Source organism: Biomphalaria glabrata, chromosome 10 (genome assembly GCF_947242115.1).
Source record: "Biomphalaria glabrata chromosome 10, xgBioGlab47.1, whole genome shotgun sequence".
Classification (NCBI taxonomy): Eukaryota; Metazoa; Mollusca; class Gastropoda; family Planorbidae; genus Biomphalaria; species Biomphalaria glabrata.
The window spans coordinates 35,812,565-35,836,135 of NC_074720.1; the positions used below are offsets into that span (position 1 = coordinate 35,812,565).

Here is a 23,571-nt window from a genome sequence, read left to right on the forward strand (position 1 = left end):
TCTTTTTTTCTTTCTGCTTTAATACTAAATTTAAAAAAAAATGATTTTAAGATTTGTTTTGGTCTGTGTGTGTGTGTGTGTGTGTGGGGGGGGGGTAATGTGGACATTTCTACTACACCGAAGTAACTTTTTATTTAAATACTTAGAAACTATGTATTAAAAAAAAGAAAATCAGTTAGACAACTGATTAAATAACTACCTAAAACTATTCTTCCGAAACTATAAAATGTATAACACAATATTATTTCTATTACAATTTAGAACTTAGTATAGAATTTTGTTTTCAGAACCACTGTTCCATTGCTATGATTATAATAAATAGTATCATAGATATTATCCTGAATAGATGATTTACTGATTGACTTATTCTATGACAAATAGCTAACTAGGATGTCATGTAACCAGTACAACTTTTTAATTTCATCAACTAATGTCTGCTACCCGGTAACAATAAGATAGGGAGAGTATAAAAATATTTAATGTATTTTAAACTGGAGTACAAGCTTTATTTTTTTAAATATGTGAGCTGGGGGTGGGTGGACAGTCAAATCACTTTTCAATGGTTTTTGTGTTTTTTTAAAGTAATATATGACATCCATTTTTATTTAATAATTTTATTAAGTGATTAATTAATGAAAATCAAAGCAGTCGTACAAAGCTATGTCATGTTTAAAATAAATCTTTATATTTTCTTGCACCATGAATACACCATATAAATTGTATACCAATACAACCAAATACTGTCTATCAGAATGTCATTGTTTACTTAGATCATTACACACAACTAGAATACGATATTGACAACTTTATTTTGATTTTTTAATTTGATCTTTACTGATTCAACCTTTTACTCAATGCAGTAGTAATGATAACTGCAAAGGAAAATGTTATTATATATGTGAAAGTATTTGTCTTTAGTATTTGGATAAAATTAGGCTGAATTTTTAAGCTTTGGGGAAGCTTATCATGTTATTAAATAATTCCGGAAAGACAATGATTTGTCATTAAGTGTGTTCTTTTGTTGTTTAGACTAAAAGCTTTTATTTTAGTGCTAAGAATTTTTTTTCTAAGCGTGTCTAACAATGAATTGTCAATAAATCATATGACTTAATACAGAGTTACGTACATTTGTGTTGTACTTACATGTATGATTAAATACTATTTATAAATGTTTTTTCTAAAATTTTTATTAGATGTTTGCACATTTTTTTTTCAATGTACATTCAAAGTAAAAAAAAATGTATTTTAAAGAACAATAACAACAATAACAAAATGAAACAAAACAAAGAATTTTTTTTTAGATTTAAAAGACAAAAACTTTATTAGAATAATTGATGATCTGTGGCACAGAGATTATATAACATACAAATTACAATTAGGTTTAAAGTGCTGGCCATGACATCACATGTTGCTTGAAGCAAAGAGAACAGTCCTTCGTGTAGACAAAAGGAATTGACCTTGACGATCATATAAAGCGTTGTTCTGCAGAAGACAAAGAAAAAAAACTTCGCGTTTAGAATTAGAATGAAAAAAAAAATAAAAAGTTGTTAATATTATAAACAGGTGTCCAGGTAGATTAGTGTGGTTTGAAAATTAATTTTTTTTAGTTTATAACATATTTAAAACATTTTTTTTTCTTTTAGTTTACAAAGTAAACTACCGAGACAGACACTGGACAGAGTTAAAACATTGAAGACAAACTGATGGAATATTTGTTCCGTTACCTCTAAGACTGGCTATTCTGTCTGTAAAACGATATTCAGGCTGCTCCAGTACGCAGAGGAGATTGTAACAGGTTAACCTGTCGACAGGGCTCGGGTCCAAAACATTGGTCAAAACTAGCCTGAAACAAACAAACAAAAAAAATTAAGCATAAAAAAAAAATCTTCAAATTTATTGAGCAATTATCCTGCTCCTAATAATTACTAAATATCAGTTTTAAAAAAAAATTCATTCACCTCTTTCCATAGGGAAATTATTTTATAATAATATTTTAATAACAGGCTTACAGACCTCGAATTAGAAGATGCTGCGCAAATAGTTATTGAAAAAAAAATTGAATGAATAGGGTCTATACGCTGGACTACCCGAAAGCGTATAATCTATTCAAAAAAAGTACAGTCTCTTGTTCTGTAGCCCAATTTAAATTTATTTAATTATTTTACACATTCATAACACTTAAATGTATCTCAGTCTTGCCAAATAGCTAGTCATTTATTCCCCATGATATATGTCAATTGTTTAATTTGTAGGAGATTTGTTACAGCCGTTTTTGAGAACCGTGTCCACCCAAATTGAGCCCAGCCATTCAGAATGTTCGATTTGAAAAGAAGTATTGTAAAAAGCTGAACAATCAAAGTAAAACAAAATTGATAATTTTTAACTTTAGAATTTCAACTGACACATGAACAACTCTAAAGAGGATTTTTATGATTACTTATTAATAAAAGTCATAACCAAATATTGAATATAAATGTTGGACTTACCAGTCTATACTAGTATCACACAAAGTATTGACTGATTCCTGCATTTGATCGCTGCTCTTTAAATCAAAGACATTGACTTTGAAAACCATACACCAGTAGACTACTCCTAGTGCATACATATCACACTGTAATGAAAACAATACAGACAGCATGAGATCATTGCCCTGTCTTTTTGGGGGAATATTAAAGCAACATATTTACAAGGTAAATTAGATCTTGATTAAGATACTATACAGGTCAAGGAATTTCAAATCAATATAAAACTTGTGAAATTGTTATTACATGCATAGTGTTTTTTTATGCTTAAGTGAAAAGTGGTGCTTGCTATTAACTATTAAATATATGGTAGAACTAGCTTAGTTAAAAAAAAATACAGCCGAAAAACATAACATACTTTATTAAATGTATAATTATTTATAAATAAATTTTAAAATATAGCAATTTTAGTATATATAAAAGCCATATTATAGTCAAACAATATCCGCTAAAGTTTAAAGGTTCTGAAATCCAATTCTTATTATTACAGCTTTAAAATTTAAAGGAATTAACTTCTGCTATGAAGGATTTTTTTAAAACCGCAGTTTTAAATAATTATGGCAATTAGATCTTAAGGGGCTTTAAACAAAAATGATTAAATTTCACTTACTTTAAAAGCGTTAAATTCTTTCTGGGTAAACTGTTCTGGAGAAATGTGCATATGGGTTCCTTTTATGGTGCTCACTGGCGTATCAATAGTGGGCAAGATATCCGACAAACCGAAATCAGCAATGACCACCCTCTTTTCCTTTGCTGTGATCAAAACGTTGTCCGTTTTCACGTCTCTGTGAGCAATTTTATGTCTATGGAGAAATTTAAGTCCAGCACACAGCTGCACAAGGTACTCATCACTCTTGTCCTGATTCATTGTCGGCAGCGCCTCGGTCAGAGTTCCTGTTTCGTACAACGGCATCACGTAAGCGAAGTAACCAGGAAAGATACCCATGGTATCCATTCCCATAACATAAGGATGGTGGATCTTGGTGAGTACTGAAATTTCTGCCATGAATTGCCTTGTGGTTATTTGGTCAACATCAGTATTGTCTTTGAAATAAGTTTTAATGACTTTCTTCACGTTGTGGTCTTGTTTGGATCTGACTTGAAAAACTTTGATCGGGTGATTGTCTTGAAGTAGTTTTTCCACTTCGAAGCCATACACATGGCATGCATCGTCTTGGTAGCTTAGAAGTCCGTCTTTCTTTTTCTTTGAGTGATACATTGTAGAATAGATCAGAATTAAGCTATCAGACAATAAATGATGATGTAGATCCCAACAGTACGAAAATAAATCCAAGAAACACAAAACAATCTAGAACCACAACACTTGAAGATCGCAATAAGATATCACTATTTTGATTAAGAGAATGTACATTAATTGAACTGTGAACGTTAATATACTCTTCCGATAACTGTAAGCTCCTCCTACAATGCTGTGGGTGTTTTAGTAAAGTGTTTTGTTATTGGTCAAATATCTTAAAGCTACAGGTGTGCCTTTAATGGTCTTTGAAGATTTTGACCAGTGTAATACACACGAAGAAGCCATTTTTTGGAGGTACATACGTCAGCTGACCGACCAAGGTTTGGGCTGCTTTCAGAATTTGTTGCTACGCAAGGACGACCTCATTTGCGATGGAAGTGCTGAGCGTCTCTGATAACAATGTCAACAATCTTTTGTTTTCTTTGTCCGAATTAGTGAGCCGCCGTAGTGGACAACGTTATGGTCAGCTGAAGAAAGAGCAGGGGATGGCGGGGAACAAAGCTGAACGAAGTAGATGTTTGTGTAGGCATTATGAGAGTGTGTCAATTGTGTATCACTGCCTTCCCCGCTCCATTTAAAATAAATTTTACATAGAATAGATAAATGTAAATGGATTGTTTCGATGGAGATTTTAAGCGTTATTTTACTCTTTTAAAAGAATATATAAGTTATGAAATTGGCTATTCCCTAATGAACTAGGATTTGTCCCAATAAGCGTATTTTTGTTTGTTTGTGTTTACATACTATCAGTTATATTTTCCAATTACGGACACTGATATATTCTTGAAATATTCACTAATAATAAATAAAAATTGAGAAATTTGAAAGATTATAAGTTATATGAGTTTAGTTCTCCACCAGTAAATATGTATAAATTTCAGCCTATAATAAAGAAATATTCGAGACTTGTAGGATAAATCATATAGATAACGAAACTCAAGATGCATGTGTATATAATAATCCTTAAGAGATGAAGTATTACAAGTTTTGAATTACAACAACCAATTAGAACTGGCCGAACTGATAGCGCACAGAGTGACAGAGCCAAAAAAAAAGCTTTTGTCCAGTTACACTGGACACTGTGATTGTCAACGCAGGGTTTCTGTTACCTAGCACCAATACTATGATAAAGCAAATTAATTTTTTATAGGTCAGTGGAGCATCAAAAAAGAAAAGATGTTTCGTAAATGTTAAGCAGGGACGGAGGAATATGTGTCAAGGAAATAATTCATGTAATTTACTATTTAGCGAAAGAAATAAGTAAAAAAAAAAGATCAGATCAAAAACGATTTTATTTAAATAGTTTCTTTTAGAAATGGAAATAGTGTACGTATTATTATTTGATTTTTTTAAAGAAACGCCTTTGCTATTGTCATTATACAATTTAGATGAAAGCAAACATATAGGTTGTATGTATGTTTAGAGCTGAAGTTAACCGGTGTCAATAATTTTAAATTCATTACTCTTTTAATATATATAGTTATCAAGAAATAGATATATAGACAACAAAGAAAATTGTTTGATTATTCACAAATAATATAGACAACATTGGAGGAAAACAAAAAAGGGGTTCCGAAAGATTATAAGGGATATAACCTAGTTATTTTTTGTGTATTGTTTCCATCTGTAAATTGTTTCCCTTAAACTCAATTTTGACTTGATCCAAAGAGGTATACATTTAAGCTTCCAAATTTAACGAGGGTGGCATGTGTCCTGTACAATAACCAACAACTTATACTTTTAAGTATAATATAATATATTACTAATATACTAATGATCCCATAGAGTTGGATGGATTCAATAGTGTCCTCAACGTTCCGAAATATCATTTTCTTTACCGAGATACAAACCCAAGACCACTCGTTTCCAAAGCTAAGCGCTTTTCATCTCAACTACAAGCGCCACAGATATGAAATTTATTGAATCTTAGTCCAAACCTCTCGCATGTCGCCGGCTGAAAGGGTTTAAACCTACAGGCTACAGCGTAGAACGTAAAAAAGAAGCGGTACTGATTTATCGGTTTATTGGTTAGATGATGAAGAGCTTATCTATAGCCAATAGTTAACCAGAATATAAGGTGGACAGCACAGCCTTTTATTTTTTCTCAACTAGATCTATTGTCAGGTGAACAGAAATGTCAGGACAATAGAGCAATAAATATTCTTGTCTTTGTATAACTGGAGGACATGGTAGTCACAACTTTAAATTTCACATACGGTAAACATCTTTAAAGTAAAATAATTAAAACTTAGTTTCGCAAACATTTATTAACAAGTCTCACATTAAATGTATGCAACCTTCAAGGCATAAGTTTGAATCTAAGTTACTGCTCTGCCGAAGTAGAAACCACGCTGATAACTTGTATGACAACGCAACTTTTTAAGAACTTCTTTTTTTGTGTGTGTGTGTTGTTTTTTTTTTTTTTGTTGTTGTTCAAAATTACCAAAACAATAAACAACATCCACCCTCCCCACCCCTTGAAAAACAAATACAAAAATCAGTATAATATTTTTTTTCTATAAAATAAACAAAATATTCAACTATAACAAGCTCATTTTGATTTTTAATGCAATGATTTCTTCTTATATATATAAATTGTATCGTAATTATCCTGTATATGGTCACATACTAGTATTTAATTATTATTATTATTGTATTACGTTACTTTCGCTAATAGTAATAGTAATCGACAAAAATTAAAAACCGGGACCGTGACCCGAAGTTCGGAATCCAGCGCTTTACCACTTACTACAATTACAATGAAAATATTATTTGACTGAGAAAAATTGACTAAGAGTGGTGTATCTTACTAGACAGAACAAACAAGTCATCATGTCTGTTTTGTTATAGTTGGTGTCTTCGTGGTAAAATGTTAATATTGTGACCCAGAGATTTCTATAATTATATAAAATATTTATAGCTTTCTTAATAATCAAAGTGGGGTTTGTTTGTTGTCAATGTCCATGCTAATAACATGTATGTTTTTTTTAAATTAAAATTTAGATTGCCTAACAAACCTGGGAGGAGAGGTGGCTGAGCGGTAAAGCGCTTGGCTTCTGAACCGTGGTCCCTAGTTACTATCCTGGTGAAGACTCAGATTTTTAATCCTTGGCCGCGTCTGAGTCCATCCAGTTCTAATGGGTACCTGACATGTGCTAGCCATAAAACACTTTCATTGACCGTAGACCACAGAAACGAATATTCTTTACACCATCTGCCCTATAGACCACAAAGTCTGAAATGGGAACTTTACTTTACCTAACGAAATATGAATTAATTTTAAAAAATTTACACAGTTAGATCAATTATTATTTGTAAAATTTGTAATACATTTTTTGTCTTGTACCGAAATAGCAAAATAACTTCGACATTCCTGAAAAATATAGTTGTAAGTACAGAGTTCTTCTCCTTAGATAACTCTTTATTAAAAAGGATTTTTAATTTCGCTTTTTTTTTAACTTTATCTTTTAACGTGGACTTATATAATATGTCACATAAATCTTTTGATGCTCTGGACCCTACTTTCATTTCTTTGGCTAATGTCCAGCAAAAGAATCCAAGTTACAGTTTGAAGTGGACACTATTGATAGACATTTAAAGCACACAGCCGACATCTTATCTTATTTTTGTTTAAACTGGACTAGAATGTTGACATAAAGAGTGGCCGAGCTATGTAATGCATTTAATGAAGCTATTGTTCAATGGCACTGGACACTATGAATGTCAACGCCGGGTCTCTAACATGTAGATGTCTTTTGTCGGTGTAGTCCATTGTCTGTTTAAGTTACGGAGCGTCAAAAAAGAACCTAAAGAAAACAAGTGTTTGTTTATGTTTCTTTGTATGAGGGTGAGTGTTCAGAGTTATGACTTGAGAAAACTGCCCAGCTACTAGTGCCAAAACATTTTTAAAAGTACATATGATTTGAAACTAATGCTTTTTTTTATTAAATGTGTTTGTGCTTCTAATTTTCTACTAGATTTCAATCTTTTTTTCTTTCTGCTTTAATACTAAATTTAAAAAAAAAAGATTAATGTATTAAGATTTTTTTTGGTCTGTTTGTGTATGGGGGGGGGGGGGGAGGGGGGTTAATGCAAACATTTCTACTACACCAGGGGTGGGCAACCTTTTTGTTTCGAGGGCCGCATTAAAAAAAATTGCGGATGGCGGGCCGCGCACACACACACACATATAAATTAGAAAGATACGCTAGCCAACTGTGTAGAGTGTCTTTTAATTCATATTTACACTGTATTATAGTCACGTTTCTTTCCTTTTCCTTTCCATACTCCACGTTGAAAAAGTTAGCAATTTTCGAAACCAATTTTACGACTTTTAAAAAAATTGCTTTTGTCTTTTTTATCACAATATCCCCACAATTATACAGCAGTACTTGATGTGCAGTATTTTACTTCTTACACTCGTGCATATCGTTTCGGAACTGTGAAACTTGCTTACTAGTTGTTACCCTTGTGACTGATGTTAAATTACAGTCAGTCAACATTGACCACTGATTACACTTGTTTTTGTTTCCACCAAAAAATAACTGCTCAATGAATGAGACAATATATGTTCCGGAAGTTAAATGTCGGGACCAGCGAAACCTGCCCTTGTTGAGCATCACCAGAGAATGCTGACCGTGTCCTTCAATGGTGCATACTAAATCAAGAGACCCGAACAAGACGCTGGCCCCGAAAACCTCCAAAGACTATTCTGAGAACTGTCTGATCTGAAGACCACTGCGCTGTTCATCTCAGATATAGGATTACTGATCTGAACCCTCCAACATGTAAAATGAGAATGAAGAAGAAGAACAGATGTATGAGTACCCAAAATAGTGTGAACAGCAGCAAAGTTTTTTTTAAGTGAGTGTGGAAATACAGCTTCTGGCACCCATAAAACTCCCGTGGAAGTAGTGACTGAAGCTTCTCTTTGCTTGGAGTTAGGTCCTCTGGAGCTGAATCAGCTTCTGTTGAGCTGAGGGTATTGAAAACTGGTTGTAGACGTCTTAAAATTTGCTTATATAAATTGCACAATTATGGAATCTTAATAAGTGTTGTAATTTTAATAATTTCACTAAAAATAGTTTCACCTTTCAGCAAAGGAAAATGACAAAAACTATTTTCTTTTTCTTGCTTGTAGAAGTGGGAAAGCCTTGTTAGAAAAGATTTAACATGCATTTACATTTTATATGCATACAACCAATAGCAAAAAAAAAACAACAAAAAAAAACATATAAAGTTATTAAAAACATGACATTTGTCTTCCACACGGCATTAGAGATGCTGGTAACAAATTCACAGTCAATGTCCTTCAAGTAAGATAACAATTTCTCCCTTGAGATTTTATATTCTTCTTATTTTTTTTTACCCATGCTAAGCCAGCGGATACATTGGAATACTTTGTTCATAACTAGGAACTACCTGTGGTTAACATCTCTTGCTCTCTTCAGTGTGATTATAATATTATGTTATATTTTAACACTAAAATTTTATGCAGCTTTGCGCAAACTTTCTTGTTTAAAGTCTATGGTTGGGATTTTTTCTTTTTATAAATAAAACAACTACTTTTCTCAGTCAAAGATCGAACTCCATCAACCCTACATAACATTCAGAGATTGTGTCCTGAATTAAGTGTATAGATGTATAGCCAATAAGCATAATCTTCGTTTACTTCAAACTTTTAAAAATGAGACAGTTTCAATAATTTATTTAGATTTTTTTTTTAATATTAACATTTTATATGTATATACTGAGTGCGAACCTGATTTCTGTAAGTGTCGGCGGGCCGCATTAAAGACTCCGGCGGGCCGCATGTGGCCCGCGGGCCGTAATTTGCCAACCCCTGTACTACACCAAATTAACTTTTTTTTTAAATACTTAGAAACTATGTATTTAAAAAAACAATCAGTTAGACAACTGATTAAATAACTACCTAAAACTATTCTTCCGAAACTATAAAATTTATAACACAATATTATTTCTATTACAATTTAGAACTTAGTATAGAATTTTGTTTTCAGAACCACTGTTCCATTGCTATGATTATAATAAATAGTATCATAGATATTATCCTGAATAGATGATTTACTGATTGACTTATTCTATGACAAATAGCTAACTACGATGTCATGTAACCAGTACAACTTTTTAATTTCATCAACTAATGTCTGCTACCCGGTAACAATAAGAAAGGGAGAGTATAAAAATATTAAATGTATTTTAAACTGGAGTACTTTTTTAAATATGTGAGCTGGGGGGGGGGGGGACAGTCAAATCACTTTCAATTTGTTATTTTTTTTTTCTTTAAGTAATATATGACATCCATTTTTGTTTAATACATTTTTAAAGTGATTAATTAATGAAAATCAAAGCGGTCAAACAAAGGTATGTCAAGTTTAAAATAAATCTTTATATTTTCTTGCACCATGATTACACCATATAAATGGTATTCCAATATAACCAACTACTGTCTATCAGAATTTTATTGTTTTATTAAATCATTACACACAACTAGAATCCGATATTGAAAGCTTTATTTTGATTTTTCATTTGATCTTTGCTGATTCAACCATTTACTTAATGCAACATTAATGATAACTGCAAAGGACAATGTTATTATATTTTTGAAAGTATGTGTCTTTAGTATTTGGATAAAATTAGGCTCAATTTTTAAGCTTTTGGGAAGTTTATCATGGTATTAAATCACTCAAGAAAGACAAGGATTTGTCATTAAGTGTGTTCTTTTTTTGTTTAGACTAAAAGCTTTTATTTTTTTGTAAACGTGTGTAACAATGAATTGTCAATAAATCATATGACTTAATTCAGAGTTACGTACATTTGTGTTGTACTTACATGTATGATTAAATACTATTTATAAATGTTTTTTTCTAAAATTTTTATTAGATGTTTGCACATTTATTTTTCAATAAAGATTCAAAGTAAAAAACAAATGTATTTTAAAGAAAAATAACAACAATAACAAAAATGAAACAAAACAAAGATTTTTTTTTATTTTAAAAGACAAAAACTTTATTAGAATAATTGATGATTTGTTGCACAGAGATTTTATTACATATAAATTACAATTAAGTTTTAAGTCCTGGCCATGACATCACATCATTCATGAGGCTAAGAGAACAGTCCTTCGTGTAGACAAAAGGAATTGACCTGGACGCTTAAATAAAGCGTTGTTCTGCAGAAGACAAAGAAAAAAAATTGCGTTTAAAATTAGAGAGGACAAAAAAAAAGCAAGTTGTTAATATTAATAATAATAATAATAATAATCTTTATTATCCGTAAGGAAATTTGTCTTACAATTTGTGCATTACACCAAACAAAAGACATTATAACTATAAGAAACCAAAGTGTACATTCACACCAGACTCACTCATAATTTACATGTGACAAAGTTTATACCAGATTGTTCTTATTTAATGATTTGATTGCCAGGGGAACAAAAGAGTGTTTGTGTCTGTTTGTCTTTGCTATCGGTGTCTTGTATCTCTTTTGTGATGGTAAAATCACAAAGTCCTGACACAAAGGGTGATTCTTTATTTCGAGGATCTTGTTAGCTTTTTTATAGATGTTTGTCTCAAACAACTGCCCAAATGGGGTTTGTTTTTTGCCAATGATTTTGCCAGCAGCATTTAGGATTCTATTAAGTTTATTTTTATTTTTAATGCTCAGATTGCCATACCAGGCAGTGATATTGAAACTTAAAATATTGCAGATGTGAGCGTGATAAAACATAGCCAAGGCCTTTTCGCTAACATTAAACGAGGACAGTTTTCTTAGTAGTCGTAGTATTATAAACAGGTATTCAAGTAGATTAGTGTGGTTTGAAAATTAAAATATTTTTAAAAGATTTTTTTCTTTTGGTTTACAAAGAAAACTACCGAGACAGACACTGGACAGAGTTAAAACATTGAAGACAGACTGATGGAATATTTGTTCCGTTACCTCTAAGACTGGCTATTCTGTCTGTAAAACGATATTCAGGCTGCTCCAGTACGCAGAGGAGATTGTAACAGGTTAACCTGTCGACAGGGCTCGGGTCTAAAAGATTGGTCAAAACTAGCCTGAAACAAACAAACAAAAAATTAAGCATGAAAAAAAAATTTTTCAAATTTATTGAGCGATTATTCTGCTCCTAATAATTACTAAATATCAGTTTTAAAAAAATGGAACATTTTCATCCCACCTCTTTCCATAGGGAAATTTTTAAATAATATTTTAATAATAGGCCTACAGACCTCGACTTAAAAGATGCTGCGCAAATAGTTATTGAAAAAAAATTGAATGAATAGGGTCTACACGCGGGACTACCCGAAAGCGTATAATCTATTCTAAAAAAGTATAGTCTCTTGTCCTGTAGCCTAATTTAAATTTATTTATTTATTTTACACATTCATAACACTCAAATGTACCCCAGTCTTGCCAAATAGCTAGTCATTTATTCCCCACGATATATGTCAATGTTTAATTTCTAGGAAATTTGTTACAGCCGTTTTTGAGAACCGTGTCCACCCAGATTGAGCCCACCCATTCACAATGTTCGATTTGAATAGAAGTATTGTAAAAAGCTGAACATTCAAAGTAAAACAAAATTGACAATTTTTAACTTTTGAATTTCAACTGACACATGAACAACTCTAAAGAGGATTTTTTTGTTTACTTATTAATAAAAGTCATAACCAAATATTAAATATGAATGTTGGACTTACCAGTCTATACTAGTATCACACAAAGTATTGACTGATTCCTGCATTTGCTCGCTGCTCTTTAAATCAAAGACATCCACTTTGAAAACCATACACCAGTAGACAACTCCTAGTGCATACATATCACACTGTAAAGAAAACAATACAGACAGCATGAGATCATTGCCCTGTCTTTTGGGGGAATATTAAAGCAACATATTTACAAGGTAAATTAGATCTTGATCAAGATATTAAACAGGTTAAGGAATTTTAAAATCGATATAAACTTGTGAAATTTGTTATTATATGCATAGTGTTTTTTTTTATGCTTAAGTGAAAAGTGGTGCTTATTATTAAGTATTAAATATAAGGTAAAACTAGCTTAGTTTAAAAAAATACACCCATAAAACAAGACATACTTTATTAAATGTATGATGAAAAAAATATATATTCATAATTATTTTTAAATAAATTTTAAAATATAGCAATTTTAATATATATAAAAGCCATTATTTTAGTCAAACAATATCCGCTGAAGTTTAAAGGCTCTGAAACCAATTCTTACTATTACAGCTTTAAAATTTAAAGGAATTAACTTATGCTATAAATGGTTTATTTAAAAACCGCAGTTTTAAATAATTATGGCAATTAGATCTTAAGGGGCTTTAAACAAAAATGATTAAATTTCACTTACTTTAAAAGCGTTAAAATCTTTCTGGATAAACTGTTCTGGGGAAATGTACATATGGGTTCCTTTTATTGTGCTCACTGGCGTATCAATAGTGGGCAAGATATCCGACAAACCAAAATCAGCAATGACCACCCTCTTTTCCTTTGCTGTGATCAAAACGTTGTCCGTTTTCACGTCTCTGTGAGCGATGTTATGTCGATGCAGAAATTTAAGTCCTGCACACAGCTGCACAAGGTATTCATCACTCTTCTCCTGATTCAGGGTCGGCAGTGCCTCGGTCAGAGTTCCTGTTTCGTACAATGGCATCACGTATGCGAAGTAACCAGGAAAGATACCCATGGTATCCATTCCCATAACATAAGGATGGTGGATCTTGGTGAGTACTGAAATTTCTGCCATGAATTGCCTTGTGGTTATTTGGTCAACATCAGTATTGTCTTTGAAATAAGTTTTAATGACTTTCTTCACGTTGTGGTCTTGTTTGGATCTGACTTGAAAAACTTTGATCGGGTGATTGTCTTGAAGTAGTTTTTCCACCTCAAAGCCATACACATGGCATGCATCGTCTTGGTAGCTTAGAAGTCCGTCTTTCTTTTTCTTCGAGTGATACATTGTAGAATAGATCAGAATTGAGCTATCAGACAATAAATGATGATGTAGATCTCAACAGTACGAAAATAAATCCAAGAAACACAAACAATCAAGAACCACAACACTTGAAGATCGCAATAAGATATCACTATTTTGATTAAGAGAATGTACTTTAATTTGAACTGTGAAAGTTAATATACTCTTCTGATGAATGTAAGCTCCTCCTACAATGCTGTGGGTGTTTTAGTAAAGTGTTTTGTGATTGGTCAAATATCTTAAAGCTACCGGTGCGCCAGTCCTCTTGAATGGTCTTTAAAGTTTTTGACCAGTATAATACACACGAAGACGCAATTGTTTGGAGGTACATGCGTCAGCTGAGGACCAACGCTTGGGCTGCTGTCAGAATTTGTTGCTACGCAAGGATGACCTCATTAGCGATGGAAGTGCTGAGTGTCTCTGATAACAATGTAAACAATCTTTTGTTTTCTTTGTCCGAATTAGTAAGCCGCCGTAGTGGACAAAGTCACGGTCAGCTGAAGAAAGAGCAGGGGATGGCGGGGAACAAAGCTGAACGAAGTAGATGTTTGTGTAGACATTATGAGAGTGTGTCAATAGTGTATCACTGCCTTCCCCGCTCCATTTAAAATAACTTTTACATAGAATAGTTAAATGTAAATGGATTGTTACGATGGAGATTTAACGCGTTATTCCAACATTTTAAAAGAATATATAAGTTATAAAATTGGCTATTCGCTAATGAACTAGGATTTGTCCCAATAAGCGTATTTTTGTTTTTTTGTGTGTTTACATACTATCAGTTATATTTTCCAATTACGGACGCTGATAAATTCTTGAAATATTCACTAATAAAAAATACAAAGTAGCAAGGGAAGTCCTGACATTGTGACATTCGAAAGATTATAAGTTATATGAGTTTAGTTTCAACCTATATTAAAGAAATATTCGAGACTTGTAGAACATTTAATATCAATGATAAAACCAAAGGTGCATGTGTTTGTGGTTATCCCTAAGAGATGAAGAATTACATTTAAAACTGTTTTATTGCAACTACTTATTAGAAGTGGCCCAGCGACCTAATGGCGCACAGAGTGACAGCACCAAAAAATAAAGCTTTTGTTCAGTTACGCTGGACGCTTTGATTGTCAACGCAGGGTTTCTGTTACCTAGCATCAATATTTTGAGAAAGCAAATTATTTTATATGTTAGTGGAGCATCAAAAGCAAAGAATAATAGTACATATTAAGCAGGGGTGGAGGAATAAGTGTCAAGGGAAGTAATTCATTTAATTTACTATTTAGCATATGAAATAAGTAGAAAAACAGATCAGATTAAAAACGATTTTATTTAAATAGTTTCTTTTAGAAAAGGAAATGTTCAACATATTATTATTTCATTTTTTTTTAAAACGCCTATCGTATTGTCATTATACAAATTTGATGAAAGCAAACCTATAGGTTGTATGTATTTTTAAAGCTGAAGGAAACCGGTGTCAATAATATTAAATTGATAACTCTTTGAAAATATTGTTTGTATAGTTATCATTAAATAGATATAGACTACAGAGAAAATTGTTTGATTATTCACAAATAATAAAGACAATATTGGAAGGAAAAAAAATGATATTCCGAAAGATTATAAGGGATATAACCGAGTTGTTTTTTTTGTGTATTGTCTCCATCTGTAAATTGTTTCCCTTAAACTCCATTCCGACTTGATCCCTAAGAGGTATACATTTAAGATTCTAAATTTAACAAGGGTGACATGTGTTCTGTACAATAACCAATAACTTATACTGTTAAGTATAATATAATATATTACTAATAAACTAATGTACCCATAGAGTTGGATGGATTCAATAGTGTCCTCAATGTTCCGAAATATCAATTTCTTTACCGAGATACAAACCCAAGACCACTCATTTCCAAAGCTAAGCGATTTTCCACTCAACTACAAGCGCCACAGATATGAAGGTTATTGAATCTTAGTCAAAACCTCTTGTATGTCTGCGGCAGAAAAGGTTCAAACCCAGGACGATAGACACTACCGTGTTCTTGAATTTACAAGGATAAATGTACTATTTATTTTGTGTTTTATTTTGTGTGTCAGTAGATAATATTATTGAAAAACACATTGAAATCAATCTACTAATTCCAATTTGCGTTTGAATTAATTTTATTATAATTTTTGTTAATTGGTAAAGGAATAATATTCAATAATAATTTTTTTGTGTCTTAGTATTGGAATCATTGTTAAGAGTTCATTGTTTAAATTAGTCAGACAAGCTACATTACTAAGGTATTTATATGTATGATACAAGTGATTTCAGTCTCATGAAACGCAGTGTGTATTATCTGCGTTATTATTTTATTTGATTGATCTACAGGATATTAAACACTTATTGAATGAATTCGAATACTTCAATACTTTAATTTATTTCTACCTGCACAATAGATACTATGGGATTTAAAAGACAGAACTTAAAAAATAAATATTGTAACTTTCATATTAACTTCAAACTTCTTTGAGTGATAATAAGAAAAAAAACCTTAAACATGGCAGATTACTATGTTTGCATTTTGTTTCAAGGTTATAAATATTTGAATGTAGACTTTAATATTTAATTTTTGGTTCACAATTTTTAGATTTTAAAATTGAATTTGAAGTTGAGACACTTCGTTTCTAATTCAGAAGAAATAGATTAGAATACAACAACAACAAATAAACAACTAAATAAATAAAGTATTAAAACAACGAAATGAAAGATTTATATGAAGTTTTATTATTTTTAATTCATTTATTTGACATGCAGGAGTTATCTTCAGTCACAGACTGTCAAGATTTAATAAAATAGTTTTAACACACGTATAAAAGCTTAAACATAAAATTATTTCATCAATTACAAAATTAAATAATCACAGAAACAAAAGAAAGATGGACACATGTTAAACACAAACAAAAATAAATAAAAAAGATTATGTGATGTATTTTGTTCCCCCCAAAAATAAGACTAATTTTATTTTCTTCTTTTTAATAATCGTGTAAAATTTTATTTCTATCCAATTGGAATATTTCATGTTTTTATGCATTCGACACATTAAAGACAACTCAAAAGTTTATGATCATTTTCATTATTTTCCCTGATTCCTACTAGTCCCAGTACTAAGTTGAACTTGTTTAACGGTGACAATAATATTTCATCCAGAATGTAAAAGTCAAATTTAAAAAGACATATAAACTAATGTTGAAGTTTTTTTTATTTAAAACACTATAATGTCTTATACATTTGTGAGGGTTAGTGTGTGTGTAAAATTGTGTATTTGTGCAAAGATTTAAATAAGATTGTAAGTATAACAGAATGTCTGAGCCATTCATTGTATAAACCACTGAGAGTTTCTGTGTATGTGGAAGACTGTGTATATGTGCCAATGTATCTGTCATAAAGTGTTAGTGTCTGTGTCTTAGCCAGTCTGAGAAAAAAAGTGTGACAAATGTCTGAATTTTAAATCTACTAACAATAAATTGTTTCTTTGATTCCGAAAATTACATATTTATAGTGCCCAAATTTTTAGGAACAGCTATCATCACAAAATCTTGTTTGAACTCTGAGACTTGAACAAAGAAACACATCTCTTGACAGTTACAGTAAACCAATATCTGTAGAGAAAGAATACACTCAAGTTGTACTTTTAGATAAAAAGAAAGATTTAGACAAGATGACAGACAGACAGACCAAAAATATTTCTGAAAGACAAACGGATACATTGTTAGTGCTAAAACATTTTTTTTTTCAGCTTTTTAAATTAGTTTTACATTATATTAAATGTCCACAATGTATTTGCCAGGCTAACAAATAAACAAATAGACAGATGGATTACCTCTAAGCAGTTTAATTCTGTGTACAAAGCGTTCTGAGTAGTTCAGTAAATGGAGGAGACTCAGGACTGAAAACCTCTTGGTAGGATCAGCTTCCAAAAGACATGACAGAATGTATCTGAAAACAAAAGATCATAAAGTTACATTTTATTACTAAATTTCTACATATGGCAAATTATTCAAAAATTTCATTTTTTTTAATTTCTATTTTTATATATAATTTTTTTCTATTTTTTTTTTTATATTATTTATTATGTTTTGACTCACCTGTCGATCTCTGGAATGAATGTTCGTGAAGCTATCGTGAGTAGTGGCTCTTTAGGCTTCAGGTCTATGACATCTACCATGTACATCATGCACCAGTAGACTACTCCAAGTGAGTACATATCGCACTACAATAACGAAACAAAAAAAACATTACTGCAATTACTTAATGCTGACTAAAATGTTTCTATTTTCCTAAATAGGTCGACAATTATTTTGCACCTATATATACTTGTAGTTAGTCTAAGTTAGTGTTTTGATAGGTTTAAACAGCTAGTAAATCAATTTGGTTCGATATTGTTGTACCTTTACAAAGTTTTTCTCTCTTTTTCTCTCTCTCAGTGTGTGTGTGTATGAGTGTGTTTGTGTGTGTTATGTTTTTCGGCCTATGTAAAAAACAAAATCTGTGTTGAGATCTAATGAATTAATTGTGTTGAAACAATAAAGTGAAGATATTTTATATAGACATCTACATTTGACAATGGTCTCTTTGGTTTCATTACCTAAACATTTGTTTATCCTAGTGTGATTGTCTATACATATAAAAGAGGAGATTGTTTATACTTATAAGAAAGTTGATTATCTATACATATAAGAAAGGAGATTGTTTATACTTATAAGAAAGTTGATTGTCTATACATATAAGAAAGGAGATTGTTTATACTTATAAGAAAGGTGATTGTCTATACATATAAGAAAGTTGATTGTCTATACGTATAAGAAAGGAGATTGTTTATACTTATAAGAAAGGTGATTGTCTATACATATAAGAAAGGAGATTGTTTATACTTATAAGAAAGGTGATTGTCTATACATATAAGAAAGGTGATTGTATATACTTATAAAAGAGGTGATTGTCTATACATATAAGAAAGGTGATTGTCTATACATATAAGAAAGGTGATTGTCTTTACTTATAAGCAAGGTGATTGTCTATACTTATAAGAAAGGTGATTGTCTATACGTATAAGAAAGGTGATTGTCGATACGTATAAGAAAGGTGATTGTCGATACGTATAAGAAAGGTGATTGTCGATACGTATAAGAAAGGTGATTGTCTATACGTATATGAAAGGTGATTGTCTATACATATAAGAAAAGTGATTGTCTATACATATAAGAAAGGTGATTATCTATACTTATAAGAATGGTGATTGTGTTTACTTATAAGCAAGGTGATTGTCTATACTTATAAGAAAGATGATTGTCTATACGAATAAGAAAGGTGATTGTCTATACGTATATGAAAGGTGATTGTCTATACATATAAAAAAGTGATTGTCTATACGTATAAGAAAGGTGATTGTCTATACGTATAGGAAAGGTGATTGTCTATACTTATAAGAATGGTATAGAATGCTAGTAGGTTTTATCATTCACCTTCTTTAATTTATTTGCCCAAACGTTCTTTCAATGTTATCTACATTTAGTCTAACTCGTTTTTTAGTTTTATTTCCCAAGTTTTTTGTGCATCATAATTATATCAAAAATATTATTTTTCTTATTAAAAAAAACTTTTACATAAAGCAGTATTAGATTTCATCGAATTATCTATCACATTTGGCGCTTCTTTTTTTTTTTTTAGCGATTTAACTAAACATATAAATTTCAGGTTTGCAAATGATGCCATATTTTAACACTTTACAATTATGAAAAATAATGTCAGCTAAACTAGTTAGTTAGTAATACATTCAAGCGCCATACTTGAAAAAAGTTTATAACTGAAATGGTTAAAATTTACTACTAAGTACTCATAATGACATACTTTTAAAAAAAAATCAGACTTACTTGGAAACAGTTAAATGTCTCATTGTCCTGCTCAGGGGAGATATGCAAGAGTGTTCCTTTTCTCCCGGTAACTAAAGGCTCAGATGGCAAGACGTAATCAGCTAATCCAAAATCAGCAATGACCACATTCTTTTGGTTGGTGATTAAAATGTTGTCAGATTTCAGGTCTCTGTGAGCGACTCCTCTGTCGTGAAGAAACTTGATTCCACAGCAAAGCTGCACCAGCCATTCATCTCTCAACAACTGTGTCATCGTTGGGAGAGCCTTGGTCAGCGTGCCCTGCTCGTAGAATGGCATGACGAAGCAGAAGTAATTGGGAAATGATGCCACGGTGTCCAAGCACATGATGAAGGGATGTTTGAGCTCTGCCAGTAGTCCAACTTCTGTTAAGAACTGACGTTCCGCCGAAATCCCTTTCTCTGTATCATGTTTGTAACACACTTTTACAGCCCACTTTCTGTTGGGATCGAGTCTTTTGTGAGCTTGTACAACTTTGGTAGGGTAACGATCCCTTATAACTTTCTCTATCTGCATATCGTAGACTTCACAGGCATCATTCTGATACTCTTTAATTTGTAAGACTTTTCCTTTACTGGTCAACATTGTGAATAGAAGCAGAGTCGAAGTAATTAGAAATATAGAATGAACTAGATCTGTTTTAATTAAACACAAGTTGTAAATATTAAGGGAAGAAATGATTTAAACACAAGCTGATCACTGGATGAGATTTTCAGAAGTAACACAAGTGTCTCAAGAAGCTGAGTATTTCAAGAAATGAAGATGTCCTTCTGATTTATTTGCTAATGAAGCTCTTCCCTCTGAATACTTTGGCGCCTTTTCTTTGTCATGTGATTTGTGACTGAAAGTTGTCGATGCGGTGGAACATGCTTTCATCTCTTAACTTTTTTGCGCTGTAAGGAATTTAAGCGACTCTATTGTTTGAAGTGGACAGTATATGTTTACTTAAGGTCAGCTGACACGTTTTTATTTAGGCTGGACAAGAATGACCGCAATAGGAGTGGCCGAACCGATAGCGCTTTGACGCGCTACAACTAATGAAGCTATTGTTCGGCTCCTCTAGACACCACAATAGTCTACGCCGGGTCTCTATTATGTTTATTTCTTTGTTATTCAAGCGAATGATTTGTTTGTGTTTCAGGAGTATCAAGGTAAACTAGGAGTGTGTGTATGTGTGTTTGTGAGATAGTAAATGTTGATAAAGGGTTGGAGAGGGTAGCCTCAGTCATGTACCAATAAAATGTATATAATATTTTACCTTAGAATTTTTTGTTAGCTCGGATTGGAAACGTTTGTTTGGTGGAGTGTTGTAGACATTGATTTCGAAAACGGCTCTAACAATTTTCCTAGAAATTAGACAGTTTGTATATATCTTTTAGAGAAAAAAAAATAGCTTATTGACCACGCAAAGAAAACTCTGATTACCCCCCCCCCTTTTTGGCTACTCCCATGTAAACAATAATACATTGTATTCAGTATGATTTTTTTATCACTGCTTAAATTTTTATTCTTCTGTCCTGAAGTGTCTCTAAGTGGATTAATTTTATTAATTGTGTTATAAATGTAAGAATTTATATTAGAGAAAGTACTATATACATGTTAGTATTATATATACATGTTAGTATTATATACATGTTAGTACTAAATACATGTTAGTACTAAATACATGTTAGTATTATATATGTGTTAGTACTAAATACATGTTAGTACTATATACATGCTAGTACTATATACATCTTAGTACTATATACATGTTAGTACTATATATGTGTTAGTACTATATAAATGTTAGTACTATATGCATGTTAGTACTATATACATGTTCGTATTGTATACCTATTAGTACTATATACATGTTAGTACTATATACATGTTATTACAATATGCATGTTAGTACTAAATACATGTTAGTACTAAATACATGTTAGTACTATATACATGTTAGAACTATATACATGTTAGTTTGTATACATATCAGCACTATATACATGTTAGTATTATATACATATTAGCATTTTATACATGTTACTACTATATACATCTTAGTACTATATACATGTTAGTACTATATACAAGTTAGTACTATATACATATCAGTATTATATGCATTTTAGTACTATATACATGTTAGTATTATATACATGTTAGTATTATATACATATTAGTATTATATGCATTTTAGTACTATATCCATGTTAGTGCTATATACATGTTAGTACTATATACATGATTGAATTTCAGTTTCGAAGATGTAAAGCCCCTTGTTTCTGAACTGGAGTCTTGGATTCGAATCCTGGTGAAGACTGATATTTTTAGTTTCTGGATCCCTTGTGCGCCTGTGAATACTCCGAATTCCCGTGGGTACCTGTCATTAGTTGGGGCAAAGTAAAAGCGGTTGGTAGTTATGCTGGCCACATGACACTCTAGTTAACCCTGTGCTACAGAAACAGATGAGCTTTACATCATCTGCCCTATAGACCTCATTGTCTGAAAGGGGGAACTTTACATAATGTCAGGAATTTAAAACCTTCCTGGAAGGCTCTTTCTCGAATAGCGTTCGATGTGGATACTACAGATGATGATGCTGATGATTGAACAAAAAACTGATTTTAAACATTCTCTCTGTGTAAAGCATAGTTTGTTTTTTATTTATTTTGTTGAATTCTATACCCATTTATATAGGCCAGTGTTACCCAAGCTGTGTTGCACGAAACCTTATTATTCCACGTGGCATGAATAGGTGTTTGAAGAACTACTGGAATAATTAAACTAGTAAGTTACCACGTCATTTAACCTCTTAAATAAGCGAAATGTCCGGCTAAATGATCTGCATGGAAAAGTTTGAAAAACACATATCTAAGGCCTATACATTGTTGCAAAAAGTATTTTCATTTAATTTTAAATCTTATTTCTTAAGGTCTTCACTTCCCCCCCCCCCTTTTTCCCCGCTTGTTTTAAAAATTAAGCCTAATAGCTCTTCAATTCACTTTTTAAACTAGAACAAACTTAATGAGAAACTAGGTTTCCTCCAAACATAGAGCTGACTAATTTAAAACTATATAGTCGAAGAGGAGGCAGGAGTACACGTGCATACCACGTTAGTACTTGAAAGATATCAAGCGTAGATTGACAATGGCTTTAGAAAAAACAACATGGTGTCGATAGAGTGACCCACTACCACCGTGACCATCTTTTTATCTCAGCCACTCTTTGTTCTTATCTTTTTTTTTTGGTTGAGTTGTGGTGGACATCAGCCAGTGTTACATCCAAGTTTTGATAGACCCTGCATCCCACCCCAACCCACCACTGCTATGACCACAGCGAACCGACGCGTTCAAGCAGAACAGTGGCCAAGTCCTCCCCCCCTTCCCTCTCGTTCCTAAACATTGGAATGTATTTTTTTAATATTATTTTCATGTTTGACATGATACGTATGTTTACACAAGGACTACTGACATGTTTTTATTTATTTATTCTGGAATAAAACAGAAATCACTGTATTAGAAGTGGCCGAGCCGATAGCGCTCTGACGTACTGCACTTAAACAATAGAATTTACTTTTTTTTAGTCTAATGTTAGGTCTGTGTATCGTCTAGAATAAATGCTAGACTTATGATGCCCAAATTATGACCCGCGGGCAATATCCGACCCATATATGTGTCATATCGCGCCTCAAAATTAATACGTCAAGAGGCCGCAAGGAATCAGAAATGTTTATGATCCCAGGGCACAGGAGTGTAAGTACCACTGATCACAGAGAAGTTATGTTGTATGCAATTAATTAGGCCTATTCTTTCAAGGCGGTCTAATGTCCGTTGTGGAAGTTTCTATGTTATAAAGAATTTA

At 31.9% G+C, this 23,571-nt stretch overlaps 3 protein-coding genes across 3 annotated transcripts; all 3 read right to left on the reverse strand.

Moving 5' to 3' along the window:
* Nucleotides 1–1,401: 1,401 nt before the first annotated feature.
* Nucleotides 1,402–3,741, reverse strand: LOC106058358 (uncharacterized). Its single transcript, XM_056043219.1, has 4 exons — nucleotides 3,133–3,741; nucleotides 2,487–2,611; nucleotides 1,702–1,843; nucleotides 1,402–1,482 (listed from the first exon to the last, which is right to left on the reverse strand). The coding sequence occupies exons 1-4, from the start codon at nucleotides 3,739–3,741 to the stop codon at nucleotides 1,402–1,404; spliced, it is 957 nt and encodes a 318-aa protein (XP_055899194.1).
* A 6,571-nt stretch (nucleotides 3,742–10,312) lies between these two features.
* Nucleotides 10,313–13,782, reverse strand: LOC106069152 (calcium-dependent protein kinase 1-like). Its single transcript, XM_056043220.1, has 4 exons — nucleotides 13,174–13,782; nucleotides 12,504–12,628; nucleotides 11,740–11,858; nucleotides 10,313–10,377 (listed from the first exon to the last, which is right to left on the reverse strand). Exons 1-4 carry the CDS (start codon nucleotides 13,780–13,782, stop codon nucleotides 10,313–10,315), a joined length of 918 nt encoding a protein of 305 aa, XP_055899195.1.
* A 3,540-nt stretch (nucleotides 13,783–17,322) lies between these two features.
* On the reverse strand, nucleotides 17,323–20,310 carry LOC106069153 (uncharacterized). The gene is made up of 4 exons (XM_056043221.1): nucleotides 19,708–20,310; nucleotides 17,923–18,047; nucleotides 17,683–17,773; nucleotides 17,323–17,436 (listed from the first exon to the last, which is right to left on the reverse strand). Exons 1-4 carry the CDS (start codon nucleotides 20,308–20,310, stop codon nucleotides 17,323–17,325), a joined length of 933 nt encoding a protein of 310 aa, XP_055899196.1.
* Nucleotides 20,311–23,571: the final 3,261 nt, after the last annotated feature.